Here is a 25,625-nt window from a genome sequence, read left to right as displayed (position 1 = left end):
ACGTGATGTGCACACAGCAGCTGGAAAAAAACAGTGAAGTGCAAAAGATTTCTGTTACAGACGTCTTTGAGTTATGGCGAGACTGTGAGCTGGACGCCACATGAATATTTGAGAGAGTTGACATGCCTGGCTTTGTTTGTTAGAAAGTCTTTACATCTGTAGTTCTGGTAATTTGTGTTCTTAGACAGTTTGTCTCTACAATGCAAGTAAATGTATTTCCATTTATTTGAATTTTATTAAACTGTGTGACACAATTTAGATGGTTAATCTTGAAAATTGTTGTTGTGCTTGTACTCCATCCTGTCCTGACCATTCATCCCTATTTGGTCAGCAGGTCTGGTAATGTAACTTTCCTTAATGTGACATTATAAATATAATTTAAAATTGGTAATTGTTTGAATCAAGATAGATTTTATTGTATGCTTTTCTAACAGATGTTTAGTCATTTCATGCAGAAGAGAAAGCAGATTTACTGGGCATTTGGACCTGTATCTTCCACCTTGTATGATCTTACTGGAATTGATACCTGGGGTGATGAACTCTCTGTCCTTGACATCCTGTGCTCAAGCAAGAAGAAGGAGGTGAGTGATAGGAACGCTTGTGCTAAGATTGCAATAACACGTTATCCTCAATTGTTTCACGGAACACCATCAATATGACACCAAGCCACATAAGGAAATATGAGGGAAAATGTGAATTTGTTTTCATTCAAATAGTGGTAAATGCCTTGAACTTATTACCAAAGGGAGGGGTAGAGGTATTAACCCTCATCACTTTGAAATAGTAGTAGAAGAACTGTGACCACCAGGGCTATGAACTTGGTGCTGAAACTGTTGTAGATGCATTGGGCTAAATAGTCTCCTGTTTTGTGAAATTTCTACAAAGTACGATTTCTGTGATTACTTTGAAATTTACTGTGAAAACTTTAGTCAGACCACACTTGGAGTATTGTCTGCAGTTCTGGTTGCCCCATGATAGGAAGGATGTGGAGACTGTGGAGAGGGTGCAGAAGAGGTTCACCTGGATGCTGCCTGGATTAGAGGGTATGAGCTATAAGGAAAGGTTGGACAAACTTGGGTTGTTCTCCCTAAAGTGTCGGATGCTGAGGAGAGACCTGATAGAGGTTTTTTAAAATTATGAAAGGCATAGATGGGGTAGACAGTCAATCTTTTTGCCAAGGTAGTAATGTCAAACGCCAGAGAACATGAGAACATGCTTTTAAGGTTGGTGGTAGTGGGGGTGGGGTGGGGGGGGGGGGAGGAGGAGAGTTTAAAGGCGACGTGAGGGGCAAGTATTTTTACGCAGAGAGTGGTAGGTGCCTGGAATGGGTTACAAGGGGAAGCAGGCAGTTTGGTGGAGTTTAAGAGGCTTTTAGATAGACATATGAATATGAAGGGAATGGAGGAATATGGATAATACGCAGGAGAAGGATGTTTAGTACAAATTGACATCAAGATCGGCACAACATAGTCGGCCGAATGGCCTGTCCAGTGCGGTCCAAAAGCTAGTCAAAATAATTGTTAAATTGTATCTCGGAGAGGCAGATTGATTTAATTTAGTAAAGCTAAAGTGATCAGTGTTGAAGGAGCAGAGTTTTCTCAGAGCATTGTAGGTCTATTGGAGGTCGCAAAGGTGAAGGGGAGCAAGGGCAGAGAGGGAATTGAAAACGGGGTTGAGAACAAGTTATTGATTAACCAGGAACTATTGGTTGGTTGTTCCCAGCAATGACCCCCCACAGATCTTTGCAGAACTGTTGTGAGGATTCAAAGACCCTGCAAATAAGGTAGGAGTGAAGTCATTAAGGCTTCCACCTAATTTTCCTGATGCTTCATTTGTAAGAGAATCAAATTGCGGGATGGTCATTTTGCTTCTGCCCTCCTACTCAACTTTGAAGTCTTCATTATATTTTATAGACTTCATAAAATGTTAGAAATTGGAAACTACAGTAGCTTTGAGGATTGGTATGTAGTTAAATTAATGCTAACCTTTTTAATTAAAAAGCTCAAGGATGGGTGACCAAAATGCACACTGAGGAATGTCTGACAGTTGATCTTCTGACTGTGGAGATTTTGTAGGGGACTCCAACTGAGACCCTAAGAGTCTGATTTGGGGAAGTGAACTCATTCCCACTCATCGAGTTGTTGGAGTTGATTTCATCAGAAAATCATTCATAGAGATATCTGGTTCCCTGCCAGAAGTTTTGCTTTATTTATCTTGCATATTTCTCTGGATCAGCTTTATTTCAACCAGGTCGTCAGGTCACAGAGAGATTGCTTGGTGACTGAGGTTAACCTCTCCAGAATTCGCTTGTGACTTCTGTTTGGAACTTGAGCACTGTTATAGAGGCAATAAATTTTAAAACTGTGATTCACCAGGATTATTAACAATGAAACATTTCCAGTTTGAACCAGCATTTTATTCTTGTGTCTGTTCTAAATAATCAGCTGCAGTACCATATGTTACATACCAGCAACAAAAGAAACACACTGAGTCATGTATAAGTGTTAGAAACTATTTTATTAATAACTTATGATAATAAGAAAAGCAAAAGTAAAAATGTTAGACTGTTAAAAGTAAAAATGTTAGATATTAAATATTAACCCCCAAAAAAACTAAACCCGAAATGTGTGTGTGTGGCAAATTCCCAAACTTCAAGTCCAGGAATAGTTCTCAAAGTTCAGTTCAGCAAGCCATAAGGTGAAACGTGAGCAAAGGCTTTTGCAAAACCACCGTTGACTGAAGAGAAAATGTAGAGAGAAAATAGAGACATTACAAAATCCAAATGTTCCACAATGGAACCCATACGACACCTCAGTCACTGATGATCTCCACGCTTTGTTCCTAAGTATCTGCCACCCCGAAGGACTTTTGAGACGTGGCCGTCCACACAAATACCTGTTTCCTTCTACAGGTTAACGACAAAGTGGACTCCACTGGATTATTCTAAAATTCCATACGTGGATTGTAGTGACAGACACAGTTATTGTTTTTCATCCATCGATACAGAGATCAGCAGGCAGTGTCTCTCTTTCTCCTCTCTCTCCTTCCTGACTCTGACTGAACCAAAAACGTCAGCATGTCGTTATCTCCTCCTGTTGTTGTAATAACGCCGCGCGCGCGTGTGCGCGCACACACACACACAAAATACTGTACTATGTCTTAAAGGGACATTCACCAAATAGCAACCTAATCCATAACACATAATTAACTGTTTGGCAAGTCTGTCTTACAACACATATACTGCATGTGCTATGTTTTATAGTAAAACTTAATGTTGGTGTTTTTTAAATTTTAAAAATAATAAATGTCTAGAGTATAAAAGCAATTTCTTCCCATCATACCACTGTACCGTTCTCTGGATATAAGCTTGTGTAAATACTTGCAACATAAAATACACCTTTACAAATCTGAGTTCCAAAACTGAAATAGAACTGAATAACTCTACAATGCATGAGATCAACAAACTCTTCTTTCACCTTTGGTTCTAAGCTGATCTTCAAATCTCATGAATCATTTATTAACTTAATTCCCACGCCCTTAACTATCTCTGCCCCATACTTGTTGCTTGTGCTACCAAATCACATTTTTCACCATCTCCAAAGCTGATTTTCAAATCTACTAAATGGCCAGCCAAATTCCATCCTTCATAAATTTTAGGTCATGGAATGATGGCAGAAAATTTTCAATCTGTCCAAATTGCCTATTATTCCAATCCCTGCTGACCAGCACTGGCTTAATATTCAAGTTTATTAATTTCAACATTTTTGTCTTCATCCACAAATCTCACTACTGACTATCTCTCCCTCCTCCTCCTTGCCCTCTCCCTTTTTCCCCATCTCAGCTACGTCACCTCAGAGTTTGTCTTTTAACACTCTGCTAACTTTTATATTTACGTTCAGTGTTTCTCTTCTCTGAGAGCCAGATTGGAATACTTTTCTAATTCAAGGTGTTGCAAAAATACAAGATTGCTATTGGATATTTAAGGTGCATTCTATGAAGCTAAGCAAGCCAAAGTATAAAGAACTTCGTGAAACTGCAAGTAGTAATGGTAACTTTTTTTTTGTTCTTCTTAAAGGCCCGGAAGCTACTAAAAATTACCCCAGTGAAAGAAGTGCTGCATCATAAGTGGACTAATTATGGATTCAAATATTTCTTATTGTGGACCGCACTTTACTTTTTGTACACAATCATTTTTACTGTCTGCTGTGTGTATCGACCTCTTACGCCGGCTGGGCCTGATGGGGACAACATCACCATTATGGTTCCGAAACCACTAAACGTAAGGGCAAAAAAGCAAGATGTGTTATCTGCACAATTGTGTCTAAAAGATGGACAGTTTCTCAACCTTCACTGTTTTCAAATCACTTCTTACCACTCCTTAACCTTGTCCCACATAGATTCTTACAGTACAGAAACAGGCCTTTTGGCCCATCATGTCCATGCTGACCATTGTACTTATCTATACTAGTAAAACTTAGAGCCCAATTGTTGGCATAACACATGTGAGTAACCAAATTTTATTGGACTGCAAAGCTACTTTTCAATTAAATATTGTACAATGTGGAGATTAAGGAGGACAATGCAAAATAGCATCCAGATTTTTAGCAGCAGGGACCCTTGTAAAACATAATTTGAAAGAGTAATTTAAAAAATGCTACAGGCTGGTGAAGGTTGATTTGGAAACACAATTTTATTACCAGAAGGCTACAAGAATTTGTGGCTAAGGTTATAAAATAATATTTCTAAATATTGCTTTCTTAAAGCTCTCAAGTAATATTTCCATTTTCTGTGTTTTTTCAACTGCCTTTCTCTCAGCAAAATATTTTTCCAGTGATGCTGGTTTGGTGTCTGTGATGAACCATCGAAGATTTTTCCAGTACATGTTCCTTTGTCTTGTACATTATTGTCCCCTTTTCATTCCTAATCTTCGGTTTCTTTCACTCTAAGTTACTGTGATAGTGTGACAGGGTGGTTTTTAAAATACAAATCACCAAAATAGTATTCTGAGGGATGTAAAATGATTTGCTCATTGATGCTTATCTATTTTACACAAAACAGAATCAAAATCTACTGCTGTATTTCTTTGTGCTTCTTCACTTTCCTAGTTAAATTATCCTTTGTGTTCCTTTTGTTTTCTCTGATTGTCTATTTTTTCTCAGTTTGTTCTTGTATTTGCTTCCCAGTTATTTATTGTACTTTGTCTCTTCTTTTTGTCATACATCTCTTGGTTGAAGTTGTGCCCCACTGTACATGGTTGATTTTTTTTCACCTTATGTTTTAAACTATTTACTGGTGTTCTGTTTCAGCTTTTGTTTTTAACTTACTATTTTTGAAAATATCAGTAATCTTCTGTAAGTGCTCTTAAATTTATAGTTGGTAGGGACGGTATCAATGCAAAACTGCAGCAATTACTTTTCTGTCTGTCATGTTGTATGTAAAGTGTTGGCTTTACTGTTGAGGTATGCAAACTATAAACAAAATCACAGCTAGTTTAGAAACACTACCCAAGAAAGTGATTCTGAGTTAACAGGACAAAAGTACAATGAATCGCCAATAAAGTATCTTCTTAATACTTCTCAACTATCTGGCAAATTACTCAATTGGTACAAATGTTGAAATGTCCAGTAGTTCTGCAATGGCATTATCTGCTTGATGACAGGCAAAAGTCAGTAGAAAACAATGTAATTATAGCAAGGATACCCCACTGATGTTTTCACAGAATCTTTCCTGTTTTATTGCCATGACTGTTTTTCTGTTGTTGGCCCTGTGGTTGAAAGTTTTAAGCTTTATGTTGAAAAGGGACTGAAATAATACCTTCATTCTGAAAATGATATACTTATGCAAATTCTATTGTACAAAGGGTGATGACTCTTTAGAGAGAGAGGATACTAAAAATATATGCAGAGGACTAGTAGAAAAATGAAGGTATTTAGTGAGAGAGTAGTAGAGGGACATGTGACTTTTCAAAATTAGGTACCTTCCAAGAGTGTTGCCATGGGACTGATAGACCCTGTTTCCATTCAAAAGGCAAAGGCATCCCTTTATGCTTATAGTAACAAAATTACACAAGACTATAAACACGGGCAAAATAAATTGGTGCATAAAATGGTGTGGATTCATTGGAAATAATCAACATAGATTTGAGCAGTCTGCATCATGTTTGGCTAATTAATAAAACAGATAAAACAAATACAAATGAAGGTACTGAAAAGGAAAACATCAAATCTTGTTTCCTATAAGAATTTGGTTGAAAAAATTGAGATCCATGGCATAAAGGCAATGGATGGATTGGCAATTGAAAGACAGCAAAAAATGACAGTAAATACTTATTTCTGATCCTGACGCACTGGTTAGTGGGTTCCAGTTAGAATTGTATCGATTGTGTGAACATAGACAAGAGGGAGGTTCTGGTTATATCACAACAGGAAAAATAACCATCTGTTAGGAAAAGTCAGGGAGAGGGCAGAAGAACATAAACAGGCTATTAACAGATAGTTTAGAATTTACAGAAATATGATGCTCTCTGAAGTATCTATGTTCAAGCTATTTCTGAAGAAAAGGCACATGAACAGTACATAAATAGTAAAGGAGGAAAAAAAGGAAAGCCATTAAAGTTGGAAGATAAGGAAATATGAAATGAAAATAACAAAAGAAAAAACATGATAAAGTATAATATAGATGTGAGAATAACAAGTTGATAATTAAAATTGGGGTGGAGCCACAGAGTGATTAAAAGTTATAAACTCAGCAGAGACACTGAAATGACAGAAATAGTGAATAAGCATCTTGGTGGGCTGGGTATGTTGTTAGTAAGGTGGGCCCTCTGAAAAGACTAACAATGCCAATATTACATCAAGATGGATATTGCTACAATTAAGGTAGATTGCAAGGAGATACTTGATTAATTAAGCAGATGTTGGAAGGACAAAATTAGCAGATGTTGTATGTAAGATTGTATTTAATAAGCTGTATAAAGATGTGTTTAGGCACATGGTTCAGTGAAGCATGGCTACATCACAGAAAGTAGAAAGTGTTGTTCAGTGGGTGGTTTCTGAAAGAGCCATTGCTAGCTACTGTATAGTTAACTGCTTTACAATCAGAAATTGGAGATATAGTGTGACCATTTGAAAGTTATGCATAATTGATAGGTGGAGTAGGAAGGAAGGTCAGGTGTAGATAATAATTTGGAAACGTAATTTCAGTGGAAATAACATTAATCAAATAAAATTCAGCATAAGAACTGTGAAATTATTTTGGTGGGAAATACAGGCAGAGCATATTTTTTGCATGTGAGAAATAAGACTGAACAGAGGGGCAAAGAAGTATGGGAATACAGATGTTATTTAGCAGAAGCAGCAACTTAAGCTGATGTAATGTGTGCAAACAAACTGCAAACTGAATAGGGAGGACTTTAAATGAAGCTTGTAAGAAAGCAAGTGGCTTCTGAGTAGATTTTGAGAAACCAAGAGATAATAAATATTGGCTCATGTCTGGAATACCAGTTTGATTTTAACTATGGGTAGTAATGAGACAGGTGGAACAAAGTAGTTCATGCTAACAGTTAAATCGCACATGAGTTTGATCTCCCATATTTAAAACTGATACCCCTATGTTTCTGCAGGGTCCTTGCCATTAGCTTCTAATACCAGGTTGAAATTATTGACTCTTGGAATTGGAGCATGAAACTGACAAATGTCTCCTGGGAATTCAAACTGTCCACCTCCCAAACTCGAGCCTCTGCATTTGTACCATTTTGATCATGTTGCCACGAATTGGGGGTACCAGTTCTTGCAAATTGACCTTTGTGCTTTAGAACTACCCTCTCCTTCCATTTAATTCTGAGAAATTCAGAAATAATCACTAATATCCAAATGTCAGACAAAAATTACTATTTGTTGGTTACTGTGGTGGTAATATTTCTGAATCTTTCCATTCAATAATTTTACTAACTTGTATCTGACATTGCAAGCTCTTTATTAATGAATTCAACAGACAAATAATTAACTTTCCTCTTTGTTAAAGGAAATAATTTTTAAAAACTTAGATTTATATAGCGCTTTTCAAAATCTTAGCCCAAATCACTTTGTACCCAATGAATTATTTTCCCATAAAGAGCAGTGGTATAATGATCAAATGATCTGCTTCAGTGAACGATAAATATTGTCCAGATACTAGGGATGTTAGTAATATACAGTAACACATTTTTGAATGGGGAAATGTTTTGGTGGTTGGGATGGATATGTTGGTAGTGGTGTGGCAAAGGAATAGAGGACACAAGCCATAAGAAATAGGAGCAGGAGTGGATTGTTAGGCCCCTCTAGCCTGTTCTGTCATTCAAGAAGATGATTGCTGAGCTTCTAGCTCAATGCCATTTCCCTGTTTTATCCCTGTATCCATTAATTTGTCTAATATCCAGAAATCTATTGATCTCTATTTTGATTGCAATCAATGACTCATCCTCCACAGCCCTCTGGAAATTTCCAAAGCTTCGTCATTCTTTGAGTGGAGAAATTCTTGCAACATTTCAATCCAAAGTGGTTTAGTGTCTGGATATTAGTGATAATTGTTGAATTAAATCTCTGAATTAAGCAGAAACTCAGAATGGTTCTAAAGCTGGCCCTTGTTCAAAACTCCTCAGCCTGCAGCAATGTCTTCACCCTAAATCCACCTTGTTGAGTCTTGTGAAAATATGTACATTTTAATGAGGTTACCCCTCATGTTTCTAATCTCAAAGAATATAAGCCTTGTCTGCTCAAATCTTATTTTGTACAACAGAACTGTTATCCCAGGAACCAATCTGGTGAATCCTCACTGTATTCCCTCTGTAGGAAGTATATCCTTTTGGGCAAGGAAATCTAAATTGTATACAATACCCCAGGGGTGGTCTCACCAAGACCCTGTGCACTGGTAGCAAGCCTTATTTACTCATGTACTCAAATGACTTGCAGTGAAGGCCAACATATCTTTTGATTCCTAATTGTCTGATATACCTGTATGTTAGCTCTCAGTGACTTGTGTATAGGGCACCTGGGACCCCTAACCAACATTTCCCAAATTCTCAACCTATTTGGATAAAAACACTCCACTCTTCTATTTTTGTTCCAAATTGGATAATTTCATACCTTTCCATGCTATATTCCATTTGCTCTGTTGCTACTCACTTATTTAGCTTGTCTGTTTTCCCTTGAAGCTTCTTTGCTTTCTCATCGCTACCCATATTCCCATTTTAGTTTTGTGCCATTAGAACACTAGGAAAAGCAACATTTACTTCTCACTGTAAAGTTGTTGATGTGAATTGTGAATATTTGCAAACTAAGTATCGATCCCTGTGGTACCCCAGTAGTTACAGCCTGCCAACCTGAGGACACAGTTACTCCTAATTTTTGATTTCGATCTGTTAACCAACTTTCAATCATGATAGTTTATTGCAGGAGAATGGATGGGCTAGGACTGTTTTCACTGGATTGAAGGAGGCTGAAGAGTGACCTTGTAGAGACTTATAAAATCATGGGGGACATTGATAAGATGAGTTGTCACAGTCTTTTTCCCAGGGTAGGCGAGTCTAAAATTAGAGGGTATGGGCTTAAGGTGAGAGGGGAACAATTTAAAGGGGACCTGAGGAACAAGTTTTTCCACACACAGTGTGTTGGTATATGGAACGAGCTGCCAGAGGAAGTGGTAGAGACGGGTACAATTACACTGCCTAAAAGACAATTGGACAGATACAGTACATGGATGGGAAAGGTTTAGAGGTATATGGGCCAAATGCAGGCAAATGGGACTAGCTCGGGAAGGCACGTTGGTCTGCATGGACGAGTTGGGCTGAAGGACCTGTTTCTGTGCTGTATAGCTCTATGACCCTATTACCACCCATTCCACATGCTCTAACCTTGTTCAACAATCTGTGGGAGATCTTATTGAATGCCTCCTTTAAAAAAAATGTAAATACATCATATCCAACGGTTCCTCTCATTTCTATAAAGAATATCAATGGATTAACCAAACATGGTTTACCTTTCATAAATCCACATTGATTCTGCACAGTCATGGTATGATCATCTTGATATCACATCCTTTGTTATAGGTGCTAGCATTTTCACCAGACTAACAGGTTGATAGTTCCCTGCCTCTCCCTCCTTTCTTAAATAGTGGGATCATTGTTGCTAACCTTTGAATTTGTAGAAAGCATTTTACCATTCCAGAATCTATAGAATTTTGGAAGTTGGTAAGCAGTGCAACTACCATCACCATGGTCACCACTTTCAAAACTCTGGGATGTGGATCATCAAAGCATTGCAATTTATCAATTTTCATGCCTGCTAACTTTTCAAGTAGTATTTCTTTACTAATACCAATTTCTTTCACGTCCTTATTTGTGCTAGACCCCTGGTTCTCCAGTATCCTTGGGAGCTATTTTGCATCTTGTTCCTTGAAGGCAGATTCAAAGTATTTGTTTAATTCCCCTGTGATTTCTTTATTCCTCATTACAAACTTCTCTGCCTCTGTCTGTAAGGGACCCACATTGCCCTTGCTGGTGTTTTCATATGAGGGTTTGCACAAATTATTTTTAGCTATACTGCACCAGCACCTCGGACTTTTATTTCTTTTACCAAGAGTAGCAGGGATTAAGAATTTTGCTTCCCTGGTACTGTACATGAAATTAGCACTTACACAAGAAAATGACACACTGTTAGCCCACACTGCATTCTATTTACAAATTATATGTGAGAAATGTATAAACCTTTTACCATTGATCTCATGAATATAAAATTGTCACAATTCAGAATGTTATTATTTAGTTATTATCCATTTGCCATCTGCTGTTGGTCTCCGACTTGAAATTAATTTCATCAAAATTCTTTTTGGGGAAACTTTTGAAAAATGTGCCAGAAAAAATGCTTAAAAAAGATACTAAAATAACTACAACTAATCCTACTAACTAGATTTAATCTCTGCGAGCATTTATAGTGCTGAGTCAAATGTAGAATGTTTTTCTACCATACACATTCATTTTTCCAGGAAGCCTATGCATCAGCTGAAGATTTTGCTCGCTTGGCAGGAGAAATTCTGACCGTTGTGGGAGCTGTTCTGATCCTAGTCACAGAGGTACATTGAACATTATAAAATTTCACATCACCATGCTGTCAAAAGCTGAAAATTTCCACATTTTATTATGTTTTTGAAAACTCTTACATGAATGGACCACAGTTATGAGCAGCTAGTCTGAAAAACTGTTTTATTTATTATGGAAATGTTGATACTTTCATTTTGGAAATGTTAGTAATTTTCGTAAATATGATTCCAAGTTATCTATATCGAAAGACTGTTGGAAATTGTCTAGCTATATTGATCAGCAGTAACATGTTGACCGTGTGGTGCTCTTTTTGGTTTGTGCTGACTCTTATGCATTGAGTTTTCTTCTTAGAATTGCATGGGAAGATGTTAAAGCATCTTTTGCCACTTCTTAAAAATTCGTTTTATTAAATTATTTGTTTCCTTTGTTCTCAGTTGTAAATCTATTTTAATATTGTTTGGGAGTGCTGAGATAAAGCCATACCTTGTGTAATGCTATGTACTGTAACTAGTAATAAAATTAAAATACTTAATTAGTTCCTTGGGATTGAGAATGAGTTATGATCAGAATGAGTGTGCTACATGCATCTGTACTTCATATAATATGTAATTATCTTAATTTTGGCATATTATTTGTGTCGTGGTTTTTACACCAACAGAAACTTTCTTTGAAAGAACAGGACCTCAAATTAAATAGACTCAAGGTATTGAACCAACTGCAATATCTTGCAAAGAATTTATTTGGAGCATGACAAAGTATTACAGATTAACACAACTGTGCATACGTCCTCTCACCTTGCTTCCTAACCATTTGCTCATGCTTCATTTTTTCAGAAAATAAATTCATTCCAATTTGAAATTCATATCCAAAATGACTTCTTTCCCCCCAAAGGACATCAAATGGTGCTATATTTAATTTCTTCTCCTGGATTAGTACAAAGTTTGCCAATCATGACATTCATGGTAGCCATAAGGAACAGATACATGGAAAATTCCCTTTTGAAATAGTTCCCCAGGAGCTTTAGCACCTGTCTTAACAGGCAAATAATTTACACCTCATCCATAGTGCTGCAATGTTCTTTAAGGCCTACTCAAATTCTTTATTCACATTCAAATAATTTTCATAAAACACTGACTAGAATAGTCATGTACACTATGACACAATGTATTTTCAAATAAATTAAAAAAAACAATACTGTAAAGGTGTAAAGAGAAATATGTTCTCAGCTGCAAAGGCAAAATGGTGCTAAAGTATGCATGAAAATTGTTACCAGTGAAAGTGCTTTGGCTGCTGGATTTGTTTTCATGAACAACCTCAGCTCTGAGGAACAGTACCATGGATTATAATCTCTATTACTTTGCTTGCTATATCTAGAAATGCAGTAACAAGTTTATAATAAAAAAAACGAATATTTTACCTGAGCAGATTCATTATCTTCTCCAAAGTAAAACTAAACTATCAGCTCCTTATCTTCACAGATTCCACGCTTGATTCACATAGGGCCTGCAAAGTATTTTGGAAACACGGTAACTGGAGGTCCTTTTCACATTACAATGTAAGCCGTGTTTGTTTTAACCTTCATCTACATCTTCTTTGTTGCTTCAAAATCTGTTGTGGTGCATTACAGATTTTTGCTGAATAACGTTATTTTGCCTTTGCAACAATTTAAACTATTGTGTAATAGTACCATTTTAAGAACTTTATATGAATTAAAATCAATACAGAGCCTGAGAATAGTAGTAATAGTAGTCCATTAGAACTTAATTAAAATTTTCATAAACAAGGTATTTATTGTTGCTCAAGTAACAAAATGATTACAAAGGTCAGTTTTCCTTCTGCTGAATTAAGGAATACGGCTTGGACTGCTTACGTGAAAGTAATGGTACGTAGCGATTTAGTGGTGGCTAAATTAGATAATAACAATGGTAAATCAGCGTGTTCTAAAAATATTAAGCTCATTTAACATGCAAAATGTATAAACCAATTGAAAATATCCATTGCTGTGTGCACCTGAACTACATGGAGAAAATGAGAATTGTAACTGAATAACACTTGAAAGAGTGCACTCTGTGATGAGTAGGCTTCATATACCCATCGCTTCCTATTTCAGGCATGAATTGTGAGTGTGCATTTTAAGCATGCCTTGCATTACTGGGAAATTGATTGGGCAGTAGTTTATGCATCAATTATCTACATAAGAGGTGTGGAAAGTAGGCAGATTTTGACATCAATCTTGTCTATTGCCAATTTGATAACCAGCCTGCGAAAGTGGACTGTAGCAATCATCTGTGTGGGAAATCTGCCTGTTCTGGTTAAAGGGATCTGCAATAACTTGCAAGGTTAATTGTAGCAGAGTGGGTTGTACAGATATACTGGAATTTTTATTGTTGGATAACACTAGTGTTTTGGAATCTGTGAAACAGTGCTTTGACTTCAGGTTGAATTTCTATTCAGGGCTCCATCAGTTCTGTTGACTTACGGAGCCATGGACACATTTGCCTCCAGCATGGCTGTGAGGAGGAAGAAAGGGTTTGCAGAGTAGAGTAACATGTGAGAGGTGCAAGGAGAAGGGAGAGAAGAGTTCTGACTACTTCTCCTGCATTGATGTGACCAGGAGCAAAACTTAAAGAGAACAGATTTCTCCAAAAAGTCTGCCAGATACTGCAATCATTACACTAGCAGCTAAGCTGCACCAGAACTGTCATGCCCTCTCCTGCTCTTTCCCAATTTGGTATTCAAGAGGAGGCTGTCAGCTCCCGGCAGAGACGCGATCATTTCTGGATAGAGAGAAGTAGGCAGAACCAGACCTCATCATGTCCATGGTCAAACATGGATGAAAGAGCTGAAATTCCATTGGTGAGGTGAGAGCGACTCGGGTTTAACCAGCTGTGGCTTCAAGATGCCCCAGTGAAGTCGGTGGGTATCAAAGGGTAAACAGTTACACCTTGTACAAAAGACGGTGTTTTTGATTTTTGGAAGCCAACCATCCCATCCCCAGGACATCACTGCAGGAATTCCTTAGGGTGGTATCCTCGGCCTAACTATCTCATTAAGGATTGTTAAGAAGGTGTATGGAGTGTTGGCCTTCATTACTCGGGGTATTGAGTTCAAGAGCCGCGAGGTGATGTTGCAGCTCTATAGAGTTCTGGTCAGACCACACTTGGAGTATTGTGTTCAGTTCTGGTCGCCTCATTATAGGAAGGATGTGGAAGCTTTAGAGAGGGTGCAGAGGAGATTTACCAGGATGTTGCCTGGATTGGAGAACATGTCTTATGAGGATAGGTTGTGTGAGCTATGGCTTTTCTTTTTGAAGAGAAGGCGGATGAGAGGTGACTTGATAGAGGTGTACAAGATGATAAGAGGCATAGATTGAGTGGACAGTCAGAGACTTTTTCCCAGTATGACACGAGGGGACATAATTTTAAGGTGATTGGAGGAAGGTATAAGGGGGATGTCAGGGGTAAGTTTTTTACACAGAGAGTGGTGGGTGCGTGGAACGCACTGCCGGCAGAGGTTGTGGGGGAAGATACATTAGGGACATTTAAGAGACTCTTAGATAGACACATGAATGATTAAAAAAAAATTGGGTGCTATGTGGGAGGGAATGGTTAGATAGATCTTAGAGCAGGATAAAATGTCGGCACAACATTGTGGGCTGAATGGCCTGTACTGTGCTGCAGTGTTCCATGTTCTACGTTCACCTACTTCATCAATGATTTTCCTTCCTTTACAAGGTCAGAAGTCAGAATACTTGTAATGATTGCACTATGTTCAATTCTGTTCACGGCTCCTCAGCCAATGAAGGGCACAGCAAAGCCTCAACAACCTTCAGGCATGGTCTAATAAGTTAACAAATAACATTTATGCTATAAAAATACCAGGCATTGACCATCTCCATCAAGTGAGAGTCTAACCACTAACACTTTCTGCACGTAGCATTACCATTGCCATGTTCCCCACTGACAACATCCTGGGGGGCGGTCACAATACCAGAAATTCAACTGGACCAGCCACGCAAATGCCATGGCTACTAGAACAGGTCAGAGATTGGTAATACTTTCCACTTGCCTGAATGAGTGCAGCTCCATAAATTCTCAAGGAGAACAACACAATTCAAGACAAAGCAGCCCACTTGAATGGCACCTAATCCACTATCCTAAACGTTCATTCGCTCACTAGCTGTGCATGGTGGTTGCAGTGTGTAACCATCTACAAAACTGTGTGGTTTGTAGGCAACCCCAACAGCACTTTTTAAACCTGTACACTCAACTGCCACAGAGGATGATGAAACCTGATACTTACAAAACCATCTTGATTTGGAAATGTATCACCAGTTCTTAATTGATCTAAATCCTGGAACCAGCACGATTGGAATACCCTAACGAGAACAAAAGCAGCAGTTCAAGAAGGTGGATCATCACCATCTTCTGGAAGGCAGTTAGGGATTGGCAATAAATGCTGCTAATGCCGGAGATGCTGAGATCCCAGAAAATAAACTTGGAAAAAAAAAACTGACCACTGACTACCCTGTTCGTGCTGAGCTTTACTGAGCCAACTTGGTAACAAAGTCTTATATGCCTTAGTGAAAAACACCCCCTGGAGTAACAACAGTTATATAATGTAAGAGTATTTCTGTTTTTACCATAGGTTAAAATTGTTTCTACTTTTGATTTCCAGGATTGTTTATGCTTGCTTTATTTTAATCACCATGATACTAAGAGTTTTGAACCATGAATGGGAAACTGTTATAATGGCGTATGCACTGATAAGCGCCTGGTGTAATGTTCTTTATTTTGCACGTGGATTCAAGTTGCTTGGCCCCCTGTGTATCATGATACAAAAGGTTAGTTTATTTTGTTATTTGGTCAAGAATCAATTTGAATGTTCCTTTTTACAGGTCCAGTATTTATTTTTATTTGAAGATTGTATGATTGCATTGGGAAACACTGACTTACTTACAAATTAGTGTTTTGACTTTGATATTTGTTAGATGTCCTTTATTTTCTATTTTCAAGAAATGGAGAACCGATAAAAATGCTATATATTTTTAAACATTCCCATTTCCATCTTTATCGATACATGTTCATAAAACAATACAGTAGAAGAAAACAGTGCCTATTTTAAGACAAAAGATGAAGTTGGGTTCAAATTAGAGATTTAACTTGTGGAACAAAAACCCATCACTGGCTCCAAGGCTTCTGCATGAAATTAATTTGACTAGTCTCAAGCTAGCATTTAGTTTTTGGATCTACATTTGGGACTGCAGAGTCTGTAATTAACAGCCCTGCGGAATATCGGGGACAGTGCGCTAGGTTTAACCAGGTATGGTATTTTATGGTCCCATAGGACTTTGCTTATATCATATACTTTGCTTATATCAGCTAAGTATATGGAGGGAGTCAGAATTTCTATTATGGTAAAGCTGATGATGAGGTCAGTCTTTCCTTCAGTGCCATTCTCAGATTTATCAGAACTTCTTTGTAAGTTAATTGATTCTGCTTTGGGAATACTTTCAAATGCATCTCAATTCAATTGCAGGACTGAAACCATTAACTTATTTTCCTATTTTTCTCTTTTTAGATGATCTTTGGTGATCTTATGAGGTTTTGTTACGTTCTGATAATTGTCATTATAGGATTTGGTGCAGGTGGGTAAAATATGCATTATATTGGTAGAAATAAACCATACCAATCAGCAAACCAAAACAATGCTGGGAATATCTAGCAAGACCATCCGCATTAGTAAAGAGAAAATGCTTGTTAACATTTTGAGAGTCAGTCTTTTGTTTAAATAGGAAATGGTAAACCTCACTCTTCAAAATAAAAGTGGGAAGGGGGGTGGTTGGGCAATGAGGAGAGAAATAATAGGTCTGAGTAGATTTAATTACAAAGCTGAAAACTGCAGGAGGTATGATCTGATATTTTTAATGAGGGAATGTAAACACAAAATGGAACAAAAAGTAAAAGAATAACTATTGAGGTAACTAGAAATACTGGAATATGAATTTTAAAAAAAACTGCAGTTGCTGCCATGTTACTCCCTTCCCAATCTGAAGCCTGCTGCTGGTCTCACTCGTGCTTTGACTTGTAGTATCACATGACATTTGATTCAAGTATTGACTATGTTCTGCTGTGTTTTTTTTACTTATGACGTAAAGAAGTGACTTGCTAGCCATAAGAATATCTACTTTCCTATGTGGGAATATATTCAGAACAGTTGAGTCTGGAATGGGAGAAGGAGACTGCAAGAGTAATAACCTAGTGAGGCAGCTATGAAAAATAATTTCACCTTAATATGTGGAGACTGTCCAGCATTGGAACTAGATCATAGATATTAATGATGCAGCTCAGAAAGTTGTAAAAGTATGGCTAATGTGTTGCTATACATAATGGACAGTGTAACCATCTAAATAATGATTCCTGGTATCTCTGAAAACTGCCTTATTTTCTTGGTCTCCTTTCATAAAATGTTGAGCAATCCATAGGTAGAGAGTTGAGGGCAACTGCGTACAGTGACTTTCAGTCAGGCGATTTCAGGCCTGACTGGTCAAATCAGTGGCTAGTCGCTGACATCAAAATGAAAGTCTTGAAAATCTAGCAACTATTTTTCACAGTAGGCATATCACAACACATTGACAAATTCATGGGTTTCTTGGTCTACTCTAATTATTGCATAAATTTAGTTGTTTTATTTCATTTTTTAATAATTTGTTTATATTTGAACCATCATAGGTTTCGATGTTCATTTTCAAGCCTTGGACCCAAATACATACTTGTACTTCAGGGATTTTACCATCACTATTTTCACATTGTTTCAGCTGATGATGGGTCTCACTGAACTTCCTGGCCCACCTGACATCAAGATCCCTGATATTATCATTGTCCTTTATATGGTGTACATGTGTTTTGGCTTTGTTCTTCTCCTGAATCTTTTCATCGCTTTAATGGGAGATACTCATTATCGAGTTGTCAGTGAACGAAAGTCGCTTTGGAAAGCTCAGGTAGTGTCTACTTTTCCTTTCACAGTAAATGATTTCATTTCTAATTAATTTTTAGTTTTAAGAATTTTTTTATTATCCTGTATAGTTATGTGTAACATTAATAAGATTACTGTGACAGGTGGTCCTAATCTACTGTTTCAGTAGATTTCCAGTAAGAATTTTGAAAGCTATACTGTAGGCCTGTAATTTGTTAAGAAACAATTAGATAACTTGAGAATTATTCCTCCTATCCAAGGATTTACTTGTGTATTAGTTGTGGTTCAAGGGGAAAGAACAGGGCACACTTTATCTGTAAATCAAACATACTTGCAGGAATTTGACATCATTTGGTGGTGTTGGTGCTATAGATCTAATACCCAGTTCTGGACATAAGGATTAAATAGCCTGATGCATTTACAGTACTAGGACTAGAAAATCACAATACCATTTAAAATTCTTTATTCTGGTCACAGATTAATCTTTTCAGTGATTAAACTATTTTATGTTTTAATGTCATTTCAGATCGCTGCAACCACTCTTCTTCTTGAGAGGAGACTGCCAGCCTGGCTGTGGCCGAGAGCAGGAATACCAGGAGGTCTGTTGGGCCTCAATGTGGATAAGTGGTATTTAAGGTAAAAGCTTAAAGCTATGATGAGTACTTTCTAGAATATTAGCTGAATAAAACTGCTAATTGAGAACTATTCACCTAAGTTGTTCAGTATTTAAAATGCAAAGTGCCAGTCTCTCTCTTTGCTGAAAACTCTATGGTCACTTTTGTTATGATATCAAGTGCACTTCTTTTATAATCAATATTGCTGGTGCAACAGCCCAATAAAAGACAGTAATGACATCAAATGATATAGCACATACTATACTATATCATTTGAGATATCAGTATCAGTGTTTAAAACCAAAATAGCTTATCTTTTTTGTTTTACAATCACGTCATAAAAAGCTATTAAGTTTATAAGTATTTTAGAATGCAAAATTCAAATATTCAAACTAAACAAAAATTTCATCATCTCCTCCAGTATCTAAAATCAATTTTCTTAAAGGTTTCCTTTTAAAACAAATTAACCACAAGAATACAAAAACTCTAGGTAACGATCTATTAATACAAACCAAAATTCCTGCTTTGCGTTTAGTGTAATTTATTGACTGGATTCAAGACAAGCCCTTAATATCTGGAGTAGGATAGTCATGCCTGTTGAAGTCGGCAATGTTGCTATTGACAATTAAATATTTGTGGGTGCCGATGCAGTCATTTGCCATTTAATTTAATTCAGTTTGTAATGCATTGATTTAACTTTCATAGCCTTATCTTTCAATATCGTATTACTTCCTTATTTGTTATTAATATTCCTTCCCTCCACGTGCCAACACATCAATGAGATTTGGCATTTCTCTTTGCTATTTAGATTTATGTTTTCTTTTCATTTTCCCTATCCTGTTCTGGAAACTAATGGAGTTCTGTGATAAACCTTGCATTCGAGTGGGGAAAAAAAAACTTACAGCTGCTAATTATTAGAAGGTATCTACATGACCAAATAAGCAAATAAGATTTATTTGGGGGAACACACGCTTAATTATGCTTTAACTTGTCTTTATAAATCTTCAGAAATAGTAATGCAATTTGAAGTTCTCTTTAATTAGCTGTACCTTTCAAATCAAAATTGCCTGGAGACTATCCACAATTTGTAAAGCGATGGGTGGAGTAGCTTTCATATTTGGTGGTGCTATTGGATCAAATACCTGGAACATTCTGCTTAACTTTCCTTTCCATTTAGTAGTGTAATGGGGTGATCCAGCAGTTTGTGCTGTTGTGTTACAGCTCCAGGAACTCTGTATGATCCTGACCTCCTGGTGCTTTGTGTGTGGAGCTTGCACATTCTTTCTGTTTATCAAATCATTTGCCTGCTCTCATACAGACATCTCAAGGGTATCTTGGATTTCCCCTTTTGTGCTCCTGAAGTTTCTGTATTGGAGCAGACAAATAGCTTGATATGTGTGAACCAGGTACAGTAGTTTAGTTGCAATGAGAAGAACAATTGATCCTTCATTTGATAATAAATGTTAAAGGTGGTTTCTGTCAGTTTCTTTGACAGCAGCTTAAGGTTAATGGATGTATGGGAATATCAGCACCTGCAAGTTTCTCTCCAAGTTGTATCATATCCTGACTTGTATCAATGTTCCTTCATCATCACTATGTCCCTTCATTGGCACCCTACCCAACAGAACTGGAGGAGTTAACTTCACTATATGTTCAAGAAGGTGGTTCACCACCATCTTATCACGGACAGTTTGGAATAGGCAATAAACGCTAGCCTTACCAGTGATGATTGGCAAAAGCAAGCTGGAAATGTGTCACATCTTAGCTAGTCACAATTTAACAGTAATATACCAGTTTCTTGAGCACTGAAAACAATCAGTTTGATGTTAAAATGTCTGCTTCAACAAAAAAGAGATAATGGAGCAACAGTTTTTGCATTTCCATCAGTCACGTATGGCAGCGCTATTTTTCCACTGCATATTTCTGTACAATGTTACTATTTTACTTTTAAAATAAGTTTTACTTGGGCCTTTTCCTGAACATTACGGCCTGAAATTGCCAATCCAGGGAAGTGGAGTTAAAGGTGAAGCAGCACCAGGTTTCTAAATTGGAACAGTCTGCTGGAGGAACTAAGCAGGTCGAGCAACATCTGTGTCAAACACTGGAATTGTTAACATTTTGGGTTGAAACCCTGCATTATTCCTGACCTAAAACATCAATTTTACAATTCCTCCTCCTCCTCCTCTCCCCCCTTCCCTCCCCCCAGTGCTGCTCAACCTGCTGAGTTCCTCCAGCAGACTTTTGCTCCAGATTCCAGAATCTGCAGTCTCTTGTCTCCATTCCTAAACTAGAAGCTGAGGGTTGGAGATGTATAGGTAAACACATACAAGATCAGGTTTCCAATTCATTCAGCAATAACCAAAGTCACCATCTTAAATAAAAACAGAAAATACTCAATGACCTTTTATGAAATCTTCAGTTTATTCTGAATTTTAAGGAATATGATAACACAGATGGTATTTCAATAGTATTTGAATTCTTATCAAGCCAACACAAATGGGATAGATTGGGTGATTAAGCCAGTATCATTTCTCAATATAGCAAGTTCTGTATTTTTGCAACTAGTAATCAAGAGGAAATGAGAGTGCAAGTAAAACAAGATGGATAGATAGAATGAAAGAGGAAATGTAATGCGAGAGAAATAGAGAGTCAGTATTAAGAGATTCTGTGAAGTAAGAACAGTGGAAACAAGTAAAATATTTAGTAAAGAATGAGAACTGAGGAATGAAAAAATTCAGATAAATTGCAAAGAAATGCTTGGAAAGATCTTAACTAAGGTTTTTAGTCCTAACAATAATGACTTGACAGCAAAGTTTAAACTGCCTTTTGCAAGGAGCAGGAGCATGTTTCTTGTTATACCAGCAGGATAAAGAGATAATTGTGGGTCCTGTGTTGATCTCTTGCAATACGTGGCATATACAAGGATGCAAGTTTCAACTTCAGATGTGTGACACGGCTGTGAGCTTGAGCTCGAGCTCGTGGCCAGGGTTTTGCACAGAACCATCAGCAGTTACCCATGCAACCACCAATGCTTTTCTCATGTTCTAGATAGCAACTTAAAGAACCTGGAAGTTGTTGCCATCGGTTTACAATCTTTTTCAAAAATACACTTGTGCATTTGACTCCTCAGAGTTTAGTGACAGAACATAAAGTTGAGTCAGTTTCCCAGGATCTACGCCGAGGAATTTGCCCCAACAGCCTGTGCTGGAACGGTGACTCCTTTCATTTGAATTCAAAGCAACAATTAGAGCTCATTCATACATTTTTAAAAAACTTTCAGTTAAATATTTTAATTGCCCTTCTGGTTATATATGTTGTGTTTAATATGTATTTACATTAATATTTAAAACTTAATAGTTTAGGAATATTTTTTAATGTTTCTGAATGCCAGAGACAAACAACAGAATTTTCTATTTTTGAGGGTGAAACTAAGGTCTTGGCTTGACTTGCATATCCAAGATCTTTATTTCCAGCTGATTTGAGAGGGGCTTGTCCTGGTGCATGCTAAGTCCTCTCACATGCTGGTCCTAGCCTTTGTAGACTGAGTGAGCTTCAGAGCCCAAGTTGATGCTAAAAGATCTTCATTTGTAGGTCAGAAGCAAGCATTGGTGCTTGCCTCTGAATAGAAAATCTGTGCCACAAACACTGAAACAAGACTGCACTGAAATAATGCTTCTGGTATCTGAACATCTTAAATCTTCTAAACAAACAGAAAATGTCGGACAATTTGTGCAACATCCAAATGATTGCCTTATTCTCAGCTCTACAGAATGCTATAAAACATATCAATTACTCTTCAATTTATCGGAGGCAGAATTGAAGGAACCATTACCTCTTTTGGAGATGGAAAACAATGATTTGGAAAAACTGAATTTTCTTGCCCCAGTCTTTAAATGCATTTAGTATGAGTGGAAAAAATCATGGATATTCTAATACAAAATTTGTAAATAGAGCTCACAAAGCTGTACTTCAATTGTGCCTCATGGAAAAGATCCAAAATGTTTGGGTACATGAGTAATAATAGTTTTGTTAGTCTGCATCTTAATGTGGATTATTCAATTTTTTACTTTTAAAGGGTTGAAGAAAGAAGTGACTATCAAAAGGCCAGGAAGAAGGCTGAAGATGAGGAGAAAGAAAATATAACCCACCCAAGAAAGAACAGAAGTGCCTATCGTTGGAAACTCATCCACAAAAACATATCGAAAAGTCTTAAAAAGAATGATGTTCCAAGTGATATGGCTGCTCTGTAAATTTTCATCACTAACTCTAGAGACATTGGTTTGTAGGAACACACAATTGTTTTTCTGAACATAATGAACCGTGGTACAATCCATTTCTTCAAGACCAGTATCTGTTTAGAAAGTGGACAGATCGTCTTCAGGTGTAACATACTTGCATCAAGGAAGCATTTAAAATTTAAGTGGAGTTGAATTTCAATAGATCAATCAAAATTCTACATGTTTTTGAATGTGGTAAAGCCTTTGTTACAGCTTGTTATAAGTTAGCATCATTTGTATAATTAAGATTGGATAGTCGCTTTAATAGATACCAGAATCAGTACAAGTGTAACTAGAAAATCTTTTGTCATTTGCAAAGGTATTGCAAAGTGGGACTTAATATTTATTGATTGCAGTAGAAATCTTTCAAAGAAATACAACTACAATAATACCAACATAAGTCAAATTTAAAACAGGGCTAAGTGGGTGTTTTATGTGCATCTACAAATTAAAGCACACTTGTCGTAACAGTTTTTAGATGGAATCTCTAAACTTTAATAACAAAATTACTTGCAGTATGAAGTTGCTATCACAGCTTGTAAATGATCTGTGAAATATAATACAGGATGTTACTGCACAAAATAAGAATGGAAGTTTTTATATGAAATGTAAGTAAGTGAAAATTACAGTATTTTAAAATAAGGTACAGAATGCTACTGTAGTGGAAGGGTATCACTGCTGCTGACTGTTGTAAAACAATGTACCATAATAAACCTCAAAGAAAATTTTACTGAAAGAACGAAAAAACATTCAGTGACTATCAGCAACTAGTTGCTGAAAATTCAAACAAATCTTAAAGCTGCAAATTGAAGTGTCACGTCCAACTGTTTGAATACAGTAAGCAAAGGTATGAATCAAGTACAAAGTTATTTTACATTGTTTTATTCCAAATGCTAAAATGTCTTCAATCTGATTAAACCTACAGTATGACTTGCACAACTGAGCAAATGGGCAATGGGAATAATTCAGGTAGGCTCTGACAATTCTAACTACACTGATTCAATGGCTGCTTTTCTGAACAGTTATTTTCTTTTTGCATGGTCAATAACACGAAGCATTGAAGATTCGGATGTCTTGCGAGGATTTGTAAATATCAAATTCAAACATGATTAGGCTTAATCCAAATCATTTTGCTCATCTCATCTAAGGGCTTGGTTGTTAGTTTGTTTTTCTTAAATAATATGCTACCATTATTTTTCATCATATACCATTTGAGATATCATGTATTAGTCCCTGTGAATGAACTGGCAGACAACCCTAAAGGTAAATGCTTTGAAACTGGATTGGATTCCTTTTTGGTACAATACGTCATCATTGTATTTGGTTAAAAGTGTTCATTTGGTTCCCTGCAAAAAAAACCTGCAAAATTGGTCAAAATAGAAGACTGGAAGAAGGTTAAAGTGTTTTCACTCAGAAAGGTGTCTGAGACAGGATCTGTGTGTTTCTCTCCCAGGTCGATTGAATGTAACGGCCAAAACATTGTTGCAAACCGATCTGACAAGGCTGTCAGCACCTAAAGTCAGGCAGACAGCATCACATCCTATGTTTGCCCTCTACAAGAGAGGCTGTAGGGAAGAATGAGGGATTACCTCCTTGGAACATGATATGGGAGTCAGGAGAAACATCCAATAGGGTTAGGAGACTTGACAGGATCATCATAAGCAGAACCTGCCAGTAGGTGGCTCAAGCTGACTCTCAGGTGTAGGAATTCCCATTTCATCTTGGTGCCAAAATAAATTTCATGTCCTCTTAAGGTACGCCAGGGTGAGCCTCACGCCACTGAAAGTAGTTGTGGTGAGTAATACTGTCAAGGATTGATTCATTGATGTGTTACAGTTAGTATGTGAAGCACCTGTGCATTACTAGGAACTCCCTGGCCGATTGTGTGTTAGGAGCAATGACTGGAGGGTGGAGAAGGTTACTTGGTTTGTCTTGGGGACTGAGTTTGCAGACTCTACAAGAAGCTTCTCTTCATCAGAAAAACTCTTTATCCCATGGGGACAATGCCTTCCTCCTAATATCTTTTAGTTGTAGCAGCACAAGATGCTGTCAGGAATTCACCTGCCATTGTTTCCTAGGCAGAATGCCAACAGTACCCAACATCCAATAATCCCAGACCACCTCCAGTTAGCCCTGGGCAACTAAAGTTGGCCCACTGTAGGCAAGCACCTCCCATGGAAAACCATGCCTCACCTTGTAGATTGCTGATATTATGCTTGGCATGTCAATGTGTTGGAGGTTAATCTTGATTGGAATTAGAGGTGATATTCTCTGCTCTGGACCTCAGGATAGTGAGTTATGTAGAGCCACGTCATTGGCAGTCAGTTGTTCATCCAAAGATTGCTTATGACCTCCGCTGATAAGTTGATTCCTATCCTACAACCTTCCTGTGTTTGTTCTGCTCTTACAATAGATATATCATGGTTTCTCCACTCTGAAGGAGGAATGCAAAAGTTGGAGAGAAATATGGGGGAGGCCACTCAGTTAAATGGAACATCTTCACTAAAGGGGCCCTTTCTCTTGGACTCCCACTACGTGAAACCAATGGTGTGCAGAAGATTGAAAAAGTACAGGATTAGGTGAGAGACATTTATTAAAAAGTGATGGCTGAACAGGGAAAAAGGGCATTAGACAGATCACATTGAAATGTTGAGAGCAGATTGAAACTCTGTTTCTATTACTAAC

The 25,625-nt window shown here is 37.3% G+C and overlaps 1 protein-coding gene across 6 annotated transcripts in view; it reads left to right on the top strand.

The window, feature by feature from the left end:
- The window catches only part of LOC127571124 (transient receptor potential cation channel subfamily V member 6-like), a 74,898-nt gene extending 49,349 nt beyond the window's left edge, over positions 1–25,549 (top strand). For 4 of the 6 annotated variants that reach the window (XM_052017197.1, XM_052017195.1, XM_052017198.1 and 1 more), the window contains 9 exons: positions 435–581; positions 4,076–4,279; positions 11,020–11,106; positions 12,553–12,629; positions 15,752–15,917; positions 16,655–16,721; positions 17,806–18,074; positions 18,576–18,685; positions 22,739–25,549. In XM_052017197.1, the coding sequence (XP_051873157.1) occupies positions 435–581; positions 4,076–4,279; positions 11,020–11,106; positions 12,553–12,629; positions 15,752–15,917; positions 16,655–16,721; positions 17,806–18,074; positions 18,576–18,685; positions 22,739–22,913 (1,302 nt within the window). In that variant the 3' untranslated portion in view covers positions 22,914–25,549. The remainder of the gene's footprint in view (positions 1–434; positions 582–4,075; positions 4,280–11,019; positions 11,107–12,552; positions 12,630–15,751; positions 15,918–16,654; positions 16,722–17,805; positions 18,075–18,575; positions 18,686–22,738) is intronic. The other 2 variants (XR_007956447.1, XM_052017196.1) reach the window with 2 other exon arrangements.
- The last annotated feature ends 76 nt before the right edge of the window (positions 25,550–25,625 follow it).

Source organism: Pristis pectinata, chromosome 6 (genome assembly GCF_009764475.1).
Source record: "Pristis pectinata isolate sPriPec2 chromosome 6, sPriPec2.1.pri, whole genome shotgun sequence".
Taxonomy (NCBI): Eukaryota; Metazoa; Chordata; class Chondrichthyes; order Rhinopristiformes; family Pristidae; genus Pristis; species Pristis pectinata.
The sequence above is the reverse complement of the archived record's forward strand: the minus strand, read 5'-3'. Positions and strand labels throughout refer to the sequence as shown.